Source organism: Pteropus medius, unplaced genomic scaffold, assembly GCF_902729225.1.
Source record: "Pteropus medius unplaced genomic scaffold, Ma_sr-lr_union100, whole genome shotgun sequence".
In the NCBI taxonomy this organism is placed as follows: Eukaryota; Metazoa; Chordata; class Mammalia; order Chiroptera; family Pteropodidae; genus Pteropus; species Pteropus medius.
In genome coordinates, this window is record NW_024356336.1 from 872824 (window position 1) to 890660 (window position 17837).

At 42.0% G+C, this 17837-nt stretch overlaps 1 protein-coding gene across 1 annotated transcript in view; it reads left to right on the plus strand.

Moving 5' to 3' along the window:
• SVOP (SV2 related protein) overlaps positions 1-17837 on the plus strand; it is a 65150-nt gene that overhangs the window by 39662 nt on the left and 7651 nt on the right. The window contains exons 8-14 of the mRNA XM_039861780.1: positions 1406-1531; positions 3283-3411; positions 5350-5423; positions 7932-8008; positions 11105-11212; positions 13641-13752; positions 14704-14785. Coding sequence (XP_039717714.1) covers positions 1406-1531; positions 3283-3411; positions 5350-5423; positions 7932-8008; positions 11105-11212; positions 13641-13752; positions 14704-14785 — 708 coding nt within the window. The remainder of the gene's footprint in view (positions 1-1405; positions 1532-3282; positions 3412-5349; positions 5424-7931; positions 8009-11104; positions 11213-13640; positions 13753-14703; positions 14786-17837) is intronic.

Below are 17837 nucleotides of genomic sequence, written 5' to 3' on the forward strand. Positions count from 1 at the left end.
AGGGCAAATACATAGCTGGCCTCTCTTCCATGCAGTAGCAGAATGGTTTATTTGTTTCTGCTGAACATTAATGTCCACAGTGATGAATGTGATGCCCCTCTGACCTCCTCAGTCACCATGACCACATTGATGATACTGATCACATTGACCCCACAGCTCAACTTGATCATCCTGACTTCATCCAACCCCAACCAGTCAGGATCGTAGTCAGCTGGTTCAAATAGGTATGGATGAACCAGTTGTTTAAATACTGAAGTACATCTGTGACAGCTGACCTTGAGCCCTGACTACCCCTCATCACCTGACACCTTGTCCTCTCTTAGAACTCCCTCTAGAACTCTTCATGATTCTCACCTAAAGAGTTAACTCCTGGCATAGTCATGGTGGGGAATGGGGGAAGTGTATGACCATTGTCCATTGGTCAGTGCTGAAGGTATCTATTCTGATTGTTCAGTGCTATACCAGTAGTTAGACATTTTGACGATCATTCTTGTTTGTCAGCAAAGAAATGGACTGTGGCTTATTTAAGCAAAAGAGGATTTAGGAAGGCTCTTGGGGGCTCCTAGAACTGTTGGCGTAGCTAAGGGACCAGTTTTGGAAGGGACAATAGTTGTTGAGTCAGGGTGGCAGCAGAAAACAGCATATTCAAATTAAGATAATTTGAAGAGGGTTCCACAAAGGAACTTTTTATAAAGTCCTTAGAGGAGTGTTACCACCCCACGCCTGGTGAGGTAAAGGGAGGGAATAATTTGCAGGAAGTGTGGGGAGTGAGCTGTACGGCGAGGGCTGTTGGAGGGCTGTTGGGTGGGAGCTGGAGCTGTGACCTTCAGCTGAGGGATGCAGCCAATCCATGACCATTCTGCAGAGAGGAAGCCAGAGGAATAAACAACCCTCCCTCTCTGTGGGTGTCTTCGTTGGCTGCACCCAATGAGAAGTCAGAAGACAGGGAGCCTGTATATGCAGTCTGTCCAAAAAAAGGATCGAGAGCGACTTGGTGAAGCAAACAGAAGATATTTAGCCCCACAGGGGGCAGTTCTAATAAAGATATTGAGGCACTGTCAAGCAGGGGAAATGGATATCAGTAGACAAAAACTAACATGTCCACTGTCATATTGGGCTCATACAATATTGATCATATTGATCTCCTTAACCAGAGCTGCCACATTGCACACTCCAGTGGGCATCACGCAAGTATTATATATTGTGGATGGTTCCCTCAGGAGACGGATAACATGCAGGCTCTGGCCGAACCATGTGAACCACAGGAAAAGTGATGGCCATTCTGACCTCGTGGACCTCAAGAACCCCTTACCCACATGTGTTATGTTGTCTACAAAGACCTTGAAATTGCTCACTGTGTTGACCGCTGCTGTCCCTATCACTGACCTCCATTCTCTTGTGCCAGGTGTTCTGGGCCATTGGGACAGTGTTCGAGGTCATCCTGGCTGTGTTTGTGATGCCCAGCTTGGGCTGGCGTTGGCTGCTCATCCTCTCGGCTGTCCCGCTCCTCCTCTTTGCTGTCCTGTGTTTTGTAGGTATCTTTTAATAGATCTTAACCTTTGCTACGTGACATCCTGCTGTTCACTATATTTTGGTGGGGAGGGAGTGGAGGAGGCCATCGAAGCCACCTTTTAAGATTATTTTTTTAAAATCAGGTAATAAGACAGAGAAACAGGGCCTGGGGTATGTCTATTATGGGGTACTGGGTTTCCTCCAGACAGACACCGTTGGGATGTTCTTTAGGGGGAGGCAGGAGATGGGGGATACCTTGTTCCCACCACTGCAAGATCTACACTTAAAGTGACCGTATTGGAGTAGTTCGGACTCTTAAGTTTCAAGTGACAGAGACCTAATCCAAACTGGCTTGAGTAAAAGAGAAATAAACACATGACGGAGGATTAAGTAACTGGCTTCAGGCATGGCTGGGTCTAGGGGCTCAAATGATCTCTACATCTCAGCTCTGCATAAACTGCACCCCCTGCGCCTGCAATGAGATCACCCTACACATGTATCATTTCATGTGTAGACTGCATGCATGAAACACTTTATAGCCAGTGGGCCCCAAAATAAGCCTTTAGGTGGGAAAGTCTCATCTGTAGTAAATAATGTAATAATGACAATAGGTATCATCTGAGTAGCAAGCTCTATGCTAGTTCTTTACATGCATTATCATATTTATTCCTCCCAATAACCATAGGAGGTAGAACTATCTTGGTTAGGATGACACCAGCTGCTGTAACAAATAAAGCCCATACATTCAGTATCTTAACACAATAGGAGTTTATTTCTCACTCACATAACAATCCAGAATGGGTGCTCCTGTGTGGCAATATGATTCCCACACAAGGTTTCTTCCAGCTTGTAGCTCTGTCATCATTTAAGGCTTCGGGGTCATCTACTTGTATACTCACTCCTTAAAAACCTTGGCCAGGAATATTCTGCTCATATGTCATTGGTGGAAGCATGTCACATGGCCTCGCCTACACGCAAGAGGGACTGGGAAATGTAATTCCTGACTGGCAGCCATATTCAAGGCCAACTTTATACTATGAAAAAGGAAGCATACATTTTAATGGACATTAGTGATCTCTATTCCATTTTCATTTTACTGAAAAGGAAACTGAGGCTCAGAGAGGTTGATTGACTTGTCAGAAGACACACAGCAAATAAGAAGGTCTAATTTGAACCAGATCTTCTTACTCCAATTCTCGTACTCTCTTGTTTCACAGATTGCTATTTGCTTCTTTTGATAAAAATATATTTGTCTAGTTACTTGGGGTTGGGACTCTATTAGATTTAAAGGTCTGTTTTTTCTTTTTTCTGTATCTTAGAGTAAATTTGCAAGATAATGCTGAACATAAGTGAGGTATAGTTTCCTGAGAGGTGGGGATGATAAAGATGATGGTGAGAGTGGCAGTCTTTCTTTTTTTAGTGGCAGTCTTAATGTAATTCAAACTCCACCTAGAACTCTGACAGTGGCACCAAATAATAGTAGTAGGAATGGCAATAATAATAACTATATTAACCTATTCTAGCCACTGTGCTAAACACTTCATCTGGATCATCCTATTTTATGGATGAGGAAATGGAGGCACAGCGAGCTCAAGTAATAGCTCAAGGTCACACAACCAATATACTCAGTGGCAGAGCCAGGATTTGAAGCCAGTCTTCTGGCTCCAGAGCCCCAACCCTTAAGGTCTCCACGCACAGATGAGTGTGTGGCTGGGACCCAGTTTTCTGTTCCACCCTAAACAGCCATGCCTGGGTCTCCTGTTCCCACAGTGGCTGCCTGAGAGTGCAAGGTATGATGTGCTGTCTGGGAACCAGGAAAAGGCCATCGCCACCTTAAAGAGGATAGCGACAGAAAATGGAGCCCCCATGCCACTGGGGAAACTCATCATCTCCAGACAGGTCAGTGCCTGGCCCACTGACTCTGCGGCTTGGTGTCCCTGTGCATGCACGGGTGCTGGTGTGCTTGGGTGGGGCGTGCATGTTTGGGTGCTCATGAGCGAACACGGAGTGGATGAGGGTGCACTGGGCAGGACCTGCAAGGGGAATTGGGCAACTCCAATCTGTGTATTTTCACCGCCAAGTCCCAAAAGTGTCACCTAGAGAATTTAGCCAGTGATTAGGAAAATGTAATGCAGTGTCCGCTAATGGATCCTGTAACTACTCCTGCTTCGTTTTAGCCTTTCAGCGCTGATGAAGTCTGCTTAGCAAATCTGATAGATGGGCAAAGGGGGACCAAACAAACAAACAAACAAACAAACAAACAAACAAAAACACATTAGAAAGTGATGCTATAGGATTAGATCCAGGCTGCCAACCCGCGCCTCGGTAGACGCCCTTAACAGGTGGTAGTGTATCACTCCGGATGGCAACACGGTCGTGGAATCCACCACCGTGAGAATTTGTAATCAACTTTCCCCTGCGCAGGCGCACCGCGCACTTTGCGGAGAAAGGAGACAGAATAAAGAGTGCACCTCATCCATGAGACATACCGTTAAGCAAACAACAGATCCTACAAGGCAATTATATTTTAAAATAAAATTATATTTCTGATTGTTTCTATATTATGCAAAAAGAACTGAGTGGAATTTTACCAGATTGAAAGGAGGGGTCTGGCATGGTCTGACAACGTGCAGGCCAGGAGTCACATCCAAATTCACTTTGGGAAGCATGATGAGCCAGGAAGGCTCCAAGGAGGTGGTGAATCCTGAGGCAAGCAAAAGAGGAGAGAAGGGCTTTCCAGAAGCTGACCAGTTTTCCGAAAGGAGATTTTCCTGAATTAACATGCCAGTGTATTACTTTACCGAAAACATGTTTTGAGAAGAACTTTTAAAAATATATTTATTAAACAGGAATATATTCTCCCGTGTACATATTAATATATTTATTTATTAATGCATTCTTTCTATAAATATTCCAAAATATAGTCAATAAATGCAAACATTCTCAAATATATTCAATAAACATGTTTAATGGTTGCTGTCTTTTCATTGAAGACTGTATTACAAAAGTATTTTTTTCATGAAAGACAATACTCATAGGTAGACTAAGCAACGTATGACCTGTAATCTCTTTTCTTTTCATTTTTAACATGTTTAAATAAGCATTTCTTAAACTGTTATTTAGAAAAATATGTTCATTAAGTATACCTAAGAAGAATATAATCAGTCATGGAATATATTTTTAAAAGAACATTGTTATGGGTGAACACACAATGAAATATATATGATATGCCTTACTGTTGAATTGTACACTTGAAACCTACCAGATTTCATTAACCTTTGTCATCATAATAAAAAATAAAATAATAATAATAATAAAGAACATTGTAAGGCAAAGGTTTTATAAATTAGCAAGTTATATGAAATTGGCAAATGGATCATTTAGATAATCAATCTTTTGGTGAATTGGCTGTTAATGAATTGATTGTCAGCCCTTTAATTTTTGATCTAAAGTTGGCTTTTGAGGGCAAGGCATGAAATGATTCGATACTCCTTGGACTGGTGTTCTGCTCCCTGCATCCATGGGACCACCTGAGAGGCCTCCGGGGGGCCAAGCCCAAAGGGTCTGCTTCCCAGGTTCAGGATTCCAGGTTGGGGTGCAGAGTGTGGAATGTCTCCATCCTTCAAAACCAAGCCTCTGGACGTTACTGGGTCCTGGCCGGAGGGGCCGAGTCGGCTACACTGGGCTAGGGAGCTGAGTGCTCTGGAGTTGAGCCCTGAGTTCTCTGAGCCCGGTGTCCAGGCCACCAGAAACCTCTCAGCCTGTCTCCAGCCACCAGCCAGGGCCCACACATCTGGAAGAGAAGAGAGTAAACCGCATGTTTTTGTCTCGAAACAGGAAGACCGAGGCAAAATGAGGGACCTTTTCACGCCCCATTTTAGATGGACAACCTTGTTGCTGTGGTTTATATGGTAAGAGCTATTTCTCAACATTTTGTTCCCTTTTATCTGTGCCATTTGGAATTTTGTTTTAGGACGAAGCACAGAGAACTTTTTGATCTCACGCAGCGTTTGCAAAATTCAATAGTTTGCTCATCACTTTCCTGACTTCTGTCTTATCCAGATATCACCTGTACTATTATTTTCCTAGCCTTTTTGTTTAATTCGACTCACTCTTTACTCAGATAAATGTGTTTTAAAAGGAAACTTTATATGTCTGCTTTAAAGAAAAAAAAAAAAACCTTAATTTCAGGCCATAAAAGACACTCTTAAAGATGAATACAGTACAAAGTAGCTAGGCTGATGGTTTGCCAAGGCACTGAGTGGCTGTATGTAAGAGAAAGAGACAGACAGAGGGGGGAGGTGCTAAGGACTCATTGACATGAGTAACTCATCACTTAAGATTAGGATACAATCAAAACAATTGAAAGGAAACTTTAAACGGAATTTTTTTTCACAATGAGTTTTCATTCCCATGCTGTTTCAGTTCCCCTCTCCGCCCATATCACCTTAGGTACCATCAGTGGCACAGGGCCCATATTTTGGGAACCACTGATTTGGTCAACATGGGCACTCTTACAACTTTCAGTCCCAATCTTGCTCTACTTTTCTTAAATGACAAACATTAGTGGGGGCGGGAGGGGGCATTTGCAGAGAGAAATTACCTTGAACTCCACACCTAGTCAAATTTCAGCTATTCTTCCAACTCTCTTTCTATGCAACACTAACAGTGAACAAAATTGGCCTGGGTAAGGCTCTGTGTTCTGTTCTAACCAGTTCTCACCTTTCCTATTCATCTTTGAACAGAGGTGCTAATTAGCAGGGAATGTTGTCAAAATGGTCAATTGCAGCTGGAGAGTAGGGAAAAGCTTTGATAATATACAGAACCTGCTCCGTTTACAGAACTCCATAGGGAACTCTGCCCCTGCATTCCTGAGAGCTGAATCAACTCACCAAGCATTTATTAAATACCTGCTGTGTGCCCAGTACAAGAATGGTGTCTGCAGGATTTTTAAAAGAGAATGTGTCTGGGGGAAGAGAGTTGAGGATATCTATCTTTGAGTGCATGCGATTCTGCAGAGCCAACACTACTCAAATACCGAAGCAATTAAGTAGAGACTAAGTTTAGCACACTACAGAAATCACTAAATTTGCCGGTTCATATTGTAACCCAAAGAAATTAATCATTAGTGTCTGATTGTGACTGAGTTTCCACATACTGTACTATACAGGATGAGGACAGTCTTGTCCTACAAACTTGAGTATTCTGGTTCCCGACGATGCAGGACAGAGCAAATTCCCCTGAGTGGAGGAAACTCAAGCCCTTCTCCACTGAGAGAGAGTTTTTAGCTGAACGCAAGGAAGAATTCAAACGCCCGCGAGTCAAAAGGAAAGTTTATCAGAGAAATGGTAATGCTCCATAAAGCGTGAGAGAGCCTAAGAGAGACTCAGAGGGACACAGAGAAACAGAGACGGTGACAGAGAGTAAAGATACTGGGAAAGGACCGAGAAAAAGACACTGAGAGGGACCCTGAATGTCCAGGAAATTCAGTTTATATATCATTCTTAGTTTCTATGAATTACAGTTTAAAGACTGTTTACCCATTTTCCTTCGATGGTATGGACATACAGTGTGAAAGGATAAGAGCAGGTAGCAAGAAAAGGTAAGAATATGTAGCATGAAGAGCCTGCTGGCAATTCCATAGGTTCCTTGTAGTTTCAGCCATAGGGGATGAATGATTTTATTTTGTGTCGGGTGGACTTAAAGACTCTGTTTTCCTGTTTAGCAAGCCCAGCAGAAATTTTTCTTTGTTCTGTAGCTTTCCTGTAGTCTGGCCGTAGGGATGATCTGCATATTGCAGTCTCTGAGTATAGCTTGATTTAACATTTTAGTTCTCCTGCCTCCTCCCTACATTACTGTGATAGTCAGGAATTTAATTAAATGTATTATTCTGATCTGAAATTCTAGAGAACTCTACAGACTCTACAATTATACTGAGCACATAGCAGGTGTTTAATAAATGCTTGGCACATTGATTTATCGCTCAGGAAATGTGGCAGCAGAGCTGGAGCCCAGTTCTGTATATTATTAAGGCTTTTCCCTCCTCTTCCCTACCCAAGTTTGCCAACTCAACCCAGAAGCTCTGACAGATGTCAACACTGTTTTCTTCCAAATTTTGGTTCTCAATCCCCTCCCCCACTGCCAGCTGAGTGAGCAGCCTTGGGGTGGCATGACCGTGATATAATACAGTTCTTGATTTTTCAAAGGACACAGGATCACTTCCCTTTATCATATCACTCTGCTTTGTACCTGCCATCTTCCTGCTCAAGGGCCCCAGGAAAGTCCCCAAAGCCCAGCTCGGCCAGTGACGAAAAGAGGAGTCACTGCTGATTAGGTGCAAGTCCTTCTCAAGGGTATAGAGAAAGGGGACTTGCATTTCCCTGATCATTGCTTTACCTTTCTTGCCTTCTTCCTGGCAGGTTTTCCAATGCATTTTCTTACTATGGATTAGTTCTGCTCACAACAGAGCTCTTCCAGGCAGGAGATGTCTGCAGCAGTGAGTATGGAAGCCCTCTTTATCAGTTAACCACCCATACTCTCAACACACACAGTCACACACACACACTCCCACCCCAGGTTCTGTCCTTATGGGGCCTGGCTTTGCACAAATCCCAGTGACTTTTACCCCGGTAGTGCTGGCCCAACAAACTCCAGAGAGAAAGTTTCTGCAAAATCTGAGCATAGAAGATCTGGGCTGTGGTTTCCAAGACTCTCTGTAGAAACCTGGACAATCTTGTCGTAATAGACGCGACATGACAATGGAAGCTCCATGAAGCACAGCACTGAGTTTGAGGGCTATGACCCTGTGCAGCAATTCTCATGTGCACATTAAATTTGAGAACCAGGTTGGATCTCAACCTGGCCACACAACAGTATCACATGGGGGAGCTTTTAAACAATGCCAGTGCCAGTTAAACAATGCTCAAACCATTTTAATAAGCATCTCTGGGGGGTGGAGCCCAGGCATAAATGGGTTTTAAAAACTCCCCAGGTGATTCTATTGTGCAGCTGGAGGTGGAAACCACTGAACAAAAGGGACGAATGAAAAGCAAAGTCTATATGCAGATGTCTGGGCTTTCAAAGCATTCAGTCTTTAAGAGAATACTGGATTCCTGGCCTTGAACTCAGAATGGGGGATAAAGGGATCAAGTCGTTTCTTGTCTGAAGGATTTATCCAATTATCTTTTTCATATTAAGCCTCTTTAATCTTAGTTAATAGTTTTGTTTATTGGCATAGGATTTAATGAGATGGCAGAGTCACATCTCACTGGGGCGTGTGGAGAGTCTAAATTAACTGCTCTGAGGAAGCGGCTCAGTTGTAGACTTGGGGTTTGGTATTGATTGAGCATGAATCACATGCCCTTAACAGCGGACCTGCTTTAGCAAAACAGAGGATCTAGCGGAATGTTATAAAGCAGGGGCTGGGAACTCTTTTCTATAAAGGGCCAGATAGTAAACATTTTAGGCTTGGTGGGCCATACGGCTCTGCCATTATAGCAGAGAAGCAGCTATGGACAATGTGTAAATGAACAAGCATTGCCTGACTTCCAGTAAAAGCCTGTTTTTGAATAGGAATTTGAATTTCATATCATTTTTATGTCATGAAATGTTATTTTACTTTTGATTTTTAGAAATCATCTTAAACTAGGGCCAGGTAGAAACAGGCAGGAGATCAGATTTGGCTTATAGGGGATAGTTTGCCAATCTCATTTAAAAGCTCTCTTTTATACCTGAATGGAAAAATGATACTGTGGAAGAAGCCCACAGCCAGAAATCAGAGAGCCTGAGTTCTAGCACTAAGTGGCTGTGTGACCTTGGGCAAGTCATTCATTAAGTATTTTCTTAGTACCCACCAGGTACTGGTTCACGTGTTAGGATATATCTATGAATACAAAAGACAAATATCCCTGCTCTGTGAGCTTACATTTTGGTGGGGAAAGAGAAAAAGAGAGAATAACATAATAAGTAAGGAAATTATATAGTATGTTGGAAGGTGATAAGAACATTAAAGGAAAAACTTTAAAGAAAAGGTAAAATCACGCCTCTCACACAAACATAAAATGTCAAATATTTTATTTAACTCATCAATTAATGATTGAACCAGTAGTTAAGAACTGTGAAAAGTCTGAGATTTTATCTATTTGCAAGCTAACTAGTTAGCCTTTTACAGTTTGTACAGATGCTAGCAGAAGACACGGCACTCCGGGGTCAGAGACAAAAGACTTAATTACTCATAGTAATAGCAGTATCGAGAGTGTCAGCATTTTCTTACGCCCGTTCTTTGAGTCCCACTTCCCACAGGACAACATGAAGAAGGGCAGGTGATACCTGCAAAAGCAATGGGTTGTGTTGCAAGAGAGGATCCTCAAGCTCAGGGCATCCAGATCTCTTATAGTGGATGGTAAGCCTGTCTGCTCTTTGCTCTGCAGGGAGACATTATATCCTTGAAGGCTATAACCCAAACTGCCCTTTGCTCCAAAGGGAGATACTGTATCTTTCAAGACTATTGGCTAAACAAAAGTCCTTGAAAAGATAGTCCAGAGCAAAGGCACTCTGCTTATATAACATACAGAAACATGAATGGCCCATGGAGAATTGTCTAGTAACACCAGTAAGAGGTTATAGCTAGTTCAAAGGAGAATTCAAAACACACATATATCTAGGCAATCAGAAATGCTGAAATGAATTTACCGTTAGAGGCAAAACTTGTCAGTATGCATAAGGAACTAATAATTGCATCACCACCATACACAGTTTGCATTTTGATGGACAAGAATAATTTGCATTTGATCAATATTCTATAATGTGCAGTTATAGCTCAAAGATAATGAAAGGTGAGATAACCTATAAGGGTGTGTTAGATAGGACATTTTTGTTCATTTCAAAGTCTTTTGAGCTATTTCCTAACAAATGATATGGGGGGAAAAGGTAATAGAGTGGGGTCAGGGCGGTTGGGGTGAGGCAGAGCAAGGGGCAGTGGGTAGGTTGAAGTTTTAAATGGGGTGGTCAGAGTGGCTTCAACGAGGTGGGATTTAAGGGAAGATTTGAAGCAGGTGAGGAAATTAGTCATGGGGATATATAAAGTACACTTTAGGAAGAAGGAGCAGCCAGTGCAAAGGATCTGAGGCAGGAGAGTGCCTTACTTGTTGAAAGAACAGCAAAGAGACCAGTGTGTCTATAGTAGAGTGAGTAGAACAAGGGAGAGAGAAGATAGGATCAAGGAAGTAAGGGGCCAGGTAATACAGATGGGGATTATTGGGGCCACCGTAGAGTCTGTCTGCCACCAAAGCACCAAGTATGTGCCAGTTCTGGGCTAAGCACATTCATACGCACAGCCTGCTTTCATTCTCTCAACCACCTTCCCCAGTGATTTTATTAGCCCCAGTTTTTTGAGGAAACTCAGGCTCAGAGAGATGAAGCTGTAGCACTGTTGTTTGGGATTCAAACCTAAGTCTATCTGACTCCTGAGCTTGGGCTCTTTCCATGGCACCCCAGCCAAATCATTCCCAGAGAAGAAGGTATAGGGGAGCAGGAAGGTGTGATCCGGGGCTCTGCGCATGGTTCTTCCTCTCTGTCTGTCTCCCATTCCCAGTTTCCAGCCGAAAGAAGGCAGTAGAGGCAAAATGCAGCCTGGCCTGTGAGTACCTGAGTGAGGAGGATTACATGGACCTGCTATGGACCACCCTCTCTGAATTCCCAGGTGAGGGACCTGTGGGAAGTAAGACTGGGACAAGGAAGCCTGAGAATGTGGCAGCTGTTCAGTGCCACATTCCTGGTGCCACCTGGAAGCAAATCCTATTTCCAAGAGAGCCGGAGATTATTTTTTCAGCTCTTAGCTACAAATTGTCGAGGACCGTGAAGGCTGAGATTCTATTCTACTTTTAGGCTAATACATTTAAGCTGCCCGGTTTCATGCATTCTGGCAGAAGACATGAGACTCCTGGGTCAGAGACAAAAGACTATTATGTCACAGCAGACAGCATGAGTAGCATGTTAGTGTCAGTTCCCCTCACCCCAGGTCCCACAGGGACAATGAAGAAGGGTCCAGGTGGATGCTACGCAAGCAACACAGCTGAGGAATCTCAAGCTTTGGGAACCCAAATTTTTTATAATAGGCTGTCAGAAACCTGTCAAGCCTTTGTCAAGCCAGAGAGAGACATCATCTTTATTATATCGGACAGTAAACAGACATGACCTATGCTCTAGATGGAGACTATATCTCTATCTTCCAAGGCTGTTTCTATACAAACAACCTTGAACTGAAAACTTGGAACAAAATGGCAGCTGGTATCTCTGCTCGCAAGATGTGAAGAAATACGAGAGACCCACGGAGAATTGTCCCCCAACACCAGTCACATTAGAAAGGATCTGTGGGGTGTCACAAATCCAAAGCTGCACGTAAAATGTGATCTTTTTCCTTTAAAAGAAATAGCGATTACTATAACAACAATAATATCTAATAATAAATAAGTAAGCTTTTTGGTGAATTTAAAAGTAGTATTTGAGTGCTTAGTGTATGCAAGGCACTATACTAAATGTTTTACAGATATATTCTAATTTAATCTTGTGATGTTCTATAATTATTCCCGTTTTACAACTGGAGAAACTGAAACTTGGAGGGGTGTAGCAGCAACTTCCTGTAACTTGCTGCTGCCAGTATGTGCATCTCTGTGCCTGAGGGCTATTCAGGAGGAATGGAAAGCCTTAGTATCTAAAAGCAAGCTAGGTGAACAGAAGTGCCAGGGAGTTAATACCCGGGAACAGCCTTCAACCAATAACTGTGGGAGCTGGTATATCGATACCCCAGGTTCCTTGCCCATCAAGCAGATGCATGTTCCACAGTGGCTCACTGAGTCCTCCAGTGGAATTCAACAGCAATTACCCACAGTGGTAACTTGTTTATGTGCACCTCTACTAGCTATTTCTGTTCCCTGTCTTTCTCACTCTTTTATTGATATTTCCTTGGATGATCTCCCAAAGAAATACTTTGTCCTTGCAGCCAGAGTCTGCTTCTTTTTTTTCTACAGCTGCCGGAGCTCAGACTCATGGTCCCACCCCAGATCCCAGAGTTCTCACTCCCCTACTATACTATTTTTCCTCTAAAACCCTTTCCCCATATAGCTTAATAAGTCAGAGTAAAGACTCTGGAGTCAATCTCCTCAGCATTGCCGGTTGTCATTTCCATGACTTCAAACACTCATCATTTCCATGATGTAAGCTCTCTAAAACTCAGATCATTCTTTTTGATTTATTATGTTTATTGTTCTTTGTTTTCATTCACGGACACATCCCAAGTTCCTAGAACAGTTCCTGACACACAGTAGGCACTTAATGTATTGACTGAATAAATGTGGGAAATGGGGCTATTAATAGCATTTCTTTTAGAGAGTTATTTTGATGATTAAACAAGATGATCAATGTAACAGGACTTTGCCCAGATTTAATAATTACGAATAACAATAATAAGTGCTATGCTATACTGCCTCTACGGAGATAAAAAGTGTTATGTTTATTTAATTACATTTTTACAGATGAAGAAATTGAGAGTCAGAGAAGGCATGGGACTAACCTAGGACCACCTGGCAAGTTAGAGGAAAAACGAGGCCTTAGAACCCATGTGTTTCTGACTCCCATCCCAGGTGTCTGCTGCCTGGGTCCTCTGCCCCAGCATATCTCACGAGGCTGCAGTGGAGGGGTTGGCCCAGGGTCTTTAGTCTCATCTGAAAGCTCAGCTGGGCAGGATCTGCTTCCATGCTCACTCACGGGGTTGGTGGCAGAAATCAATTCCTCCAGGGTCATTGGACCAAAGGCCTCAATTTTCTCACTGGCTGTTGGCCAGAGGCCACCTTTAGTTTCTTGCCAGGTAGCCAACAGACAAGAGCATGAGAAGAGCCAGAGAGAGAGAATATCTTCCCCTGCCCCCCAAAAAGACAGAAGTCACAGCCTTTTATAACCTCATCTCAGAAGCGACATGCCATCACTTTTGCTGTATTCTAGTCATTAGAAGTGAGTCACTAGGTCCCACCCACTCTCGAGGTGAGGGGTTCTATAGGGTGTGAATACCAGGAGGCGACGTGTTGGGAGCCACTTCAGAAGCTGCCTGCCATGGTGTTTCTGCTCCCTTCCAGGTATCCTCGTGACTCTATGGATCATTGACCGCCTGGGCCGCAAGAAGACCATGGCTCTGTGCTTTGTCGTCTTCTCTTTCTGCAGCCTCCTGCTGTTTATCTGTGTTGGAAGGTGGGTTGTGAAACTAACTCTCTCTGGCCAGCAGGCTTATTGCTTAGGGCAGGGTCAATGCTTCTTTAGGCCTACGGGCTGTGGATTGCACCCTGTGTGGGTCATCTGAGGGATCCAGCCTCTCACTGGAATCAAGGCTCTTCGCTGCCTTAAAACTGACTAAAAGATCAGGCTCAGAGTTGGGGCCTCTGTTGGAGGTGGGGTCCGGGTTTTCCTCCAACACCATCACATTTAGACTTTCGACATCATCTCCCAATGAGATCGTACATATAGGTACGATCTCATTGGGAGATCCAAATTCATAAAATCCCCTAGTTTATGGATAGGTTAAAAGTATTCATTTGTTCCATATAAATATTTCAAGTAGGTTCTGTTTTATAATCTCCTTTTGGCATTTCTCCATTTTTTCCCATCTATCAAGAGGCTCAAAATATGGAAGTGGCCCGTGCCTCTCTTGACTTCTAAGAGCCAAACCTGATGAGGCATCTGTGGAAGGTCTAGAGATACAGCTTAGATGCTGGAATGTAGATACTATGGGACATTTATGGAAACAATAGAACAGAGGGTTGGGGATCAGGATTATCAAAAAAGTACTGAATAGAAGTTTACTTTCTTTAGTTCTGCTGGTTTCTGGCTAAACATCTGCCCTCACTAGGTCTTACCTAGACTTTAGATAATTTATGTCACTTTTCCCAACCTTGACCCCAACCTGGGTACCACAGATGTTTCCATCTCTTAGCCTGGTGCTTTGGAAAATGATAAACTTATACAAAGCAGGTCTTTAGAGAGGGCACTAGGAAGTGAATGCCTGCATGCTTGCCTGAATGTGTGTTGGGTCGGGGGTGGGCTTTGCCAGTTTCTGGGGTCTAAATTCCGCCTGGGCAGATAGGACTTTGCTGAAGAAAGCTGACAGAAAAAATACCTGTTCATCTGCTTTTTTTCTCTCCCTAGAAATATGCTCACTCTGTTACTCTTTGTTGCAAGAGCGTTTATTTCTGGAGGCTTCCAAGCAGCCTATGTTTACACGCCTGAGGTAGGAGGGGTATGTGGGAACAGCCGGGTCAGAGAGGAAGGGAGCCCAGAAACATCCAGCCTGGGCTCCTTTGTATGAAATTTGTCCTTGGGTCTGAGTGACAACTCTGAAGCTCTTCCTTATTTCAGAAGCTCTTCCTTATTTCAGGCTGTCTTTTAATATATATATTTTTCTGCTTGTAAAAGCGTATGTTCAGTGTAAAAGTTCCAAATGTTACAGAGCTGTATAAACCAAAAATTAAAGGGACCCCTATTCCCCCATTCTAGTAACAGTCTTCTTAAACAATTCAGTGTATGTTCCAGATTTTTTTCTAAACATTTACTAATATATGTTAGTGCCTGTATCAAATCGAGTACTTGAGCAGTTGAGAAGAGTTTAATAAAGGGACTAATTATAATAGTGTGGGTCAGGGCTTAGGGAAACTGAAAAATGATAGAGCAGTGCCCCAGAGTTTGCAATGGGGTGGAGGTGAGTGGGGACACTGCTACCATCCAAGGCCAGTAGGGTGAGGAGAAGGTATGTTTCAGAGTCCCAGGAGAGAGTTGGGTAGAGGGAAACTGTGACCTTTAGTTAAGGGACACAGGTGGCCTAAGGCAACCTGGAAGGGAAGGAGCAGGAAAATAAATACCCTCGTCTCTCTCTCCCACCTTCCGCTCATCTCCCAGTGGGGCTTCCCATTGGCTGAACCCAAGCAGAAGCCAGAGGGCAAAGGAGCTCTTTAAGGTTCAATAGGCTAGCCCCCAGGGCAGAGAATAAGGTGGGGAGGAGTAGAGAAGTTCTGGAGAGGAAGATGGAAGACAATGAGCACAGAATCTACTTTGTTCTTTTTAATAGCTGCTATACTATACTATAGAATACGTATGTACAGTATATGTTATAAACTCTACTATACTATATACTATATATTATATACTCTGCTATATATATACTATATATTATGTACTGTATTACCTACTACATATTCTATTATTCACTGTGGTATACTATAGTGTGTTTATATACTATATATAATATACTGTATTTCACTATACTATATAGTATATATGCGCTATATATACTATATACTATACATATATATACTGTATATATACTATACTATATATAATTGTACAATATGTTTATTAATTGACATATTAACATATACAACTATATATAAATGCATTATATTATATTTATTTTTATATAATAGAATATGTAGTTCTATTATAGGTATGTAATACACACACACCTAATATAATGTCCATCAATCTCTACTGAATTGTAAACTGTGGAATATCCATTGTGGAATTCAGTTCCAGCAGTTACAAAGACTGAGATAGCTGTCTGTACACTGATGTGGATAGGGTTTTAAGGCATACTGCTGCATGGAAAAAGCAAGTTTCCTACTAATATGTATAGTGTGATACCATCTGTATTTTTAAAACAATGCTGTATATTTTCCATACCCATATTTTTTAACACTTCTGGGAGGATAGGTTTCAAACTTCCTATGGGGAGAATTTTTCTGAGACAGGGGTTTGATTAATAGGGAATTTAGGTTTTTTCACAAGAACATATTTATATGTTGCTTGTATAATTCAGTGAATTAAAATGTCATATATAAATATGTATCGTACACACTCAAGTATTTGTTGAATGAATAAATGAATGAATATGTATATATGATCACAGGAAAACTAGAAGAATATACATGATAATGTGACAGTGGTTATCTCTGAGTGCTGGGATCAAGCATGAACTTTGTTTTTTCTCTTTAGGGTTTTCATTCTTTTTTTTTTTTTTTGAACTTTAATTAAGTTTATCAGGGTAACATTGGTTAATACGAGTATATAATTTTCAAATGTACATTATAATTTGACATCTGTATATTCTATTGTGTGTTTTCCACCCAAATTCCAGTTTCCTTCAGCTACCATATATTTGATCCCCTTTACCCAATTCACCCTCCCTCTATCTCCCTATCTTAGACCCCCTTTACCCCGTCTACCTCCCCGCTCCTCCCCCATCCCACTAGTAACCACTAGTCTATAGTCCATGTCCATGAGTCTCTGTTTGTCCTGTTCATTTGTTGCTTTTAGGTTTATATCCCACATATAAGTGATATCATGTGATTTTCAACTTTTTCTGTCTGGCTTATTTCGCTTAGCACGATTATCTTGAGGTCCATCCATGTTGTCACAAATGGCAGTATTTCATCTCTTCTCATGGCTGAGTAATATTCCATTGTATATATGTACCACAGCTTCTTTAGCCAATCATCTATCGTAGGACACTTCAGTTGCTTCCATGTCCTGGCCACTGTGAGTAATGCTGCTATGAACATTGGCATGCAAATATCTTTTTAGATATGGGTTTTCAAGTCTTTGGGGTAAATACCCAGTAGAAGGATTGCTGGATCATATGGTAAATCAATTCTTAGTTTTTTGAGGAACCTCCATACTGTTTTCCATAGTGGCTGTACCAATTTGCAGTCCCACTAGCAGTGTATGAGGGTTCCTTTTAATCTGCATCCTCTTCAACATTTGTTATCACTTGTCCTGTTTATAACAGCTATTCTAATAAGTGTGAGTGAGTATCTCATTGTGGTTTTGATTTGCATTTCCCTAATAGCTAGCGAGTTGAGCATCTTTTCATATGTTTGTTGGCCATTTGTATGTCCTCTAGAGAGAAGTATCTGTTCAGGTCCTCTGCCCATTTTTTTTGATTGGATCATTTGTTTTTGTTGTTATTGAGTTGTATGAGTTCTTTGTACATTTTGGATATTAGGCCCTTATTGGAGGTGTTGCTTGCAAATATATTTTCCCATTCAGATTGTTGTCTCTTTATCTTGTTGATGATGTCTTTTGCTGAGCAGAAACTTTTTAGTTTGATGTAGTCCCATTCATTTTAGCTTTTACTTCGCTTGCTTTTGAGGTCAAATTCATAAAATCCCCTTTAAGTCCAAGGTCCTTGAGTTTAGTTCTTATGTTTTCTTCTATGCATTTTATTGTTTCAGGTCTTATATTCAGGTCCTTAATCCATTTTGGGTTAATTTTGCTGTGTGGTGATAGAC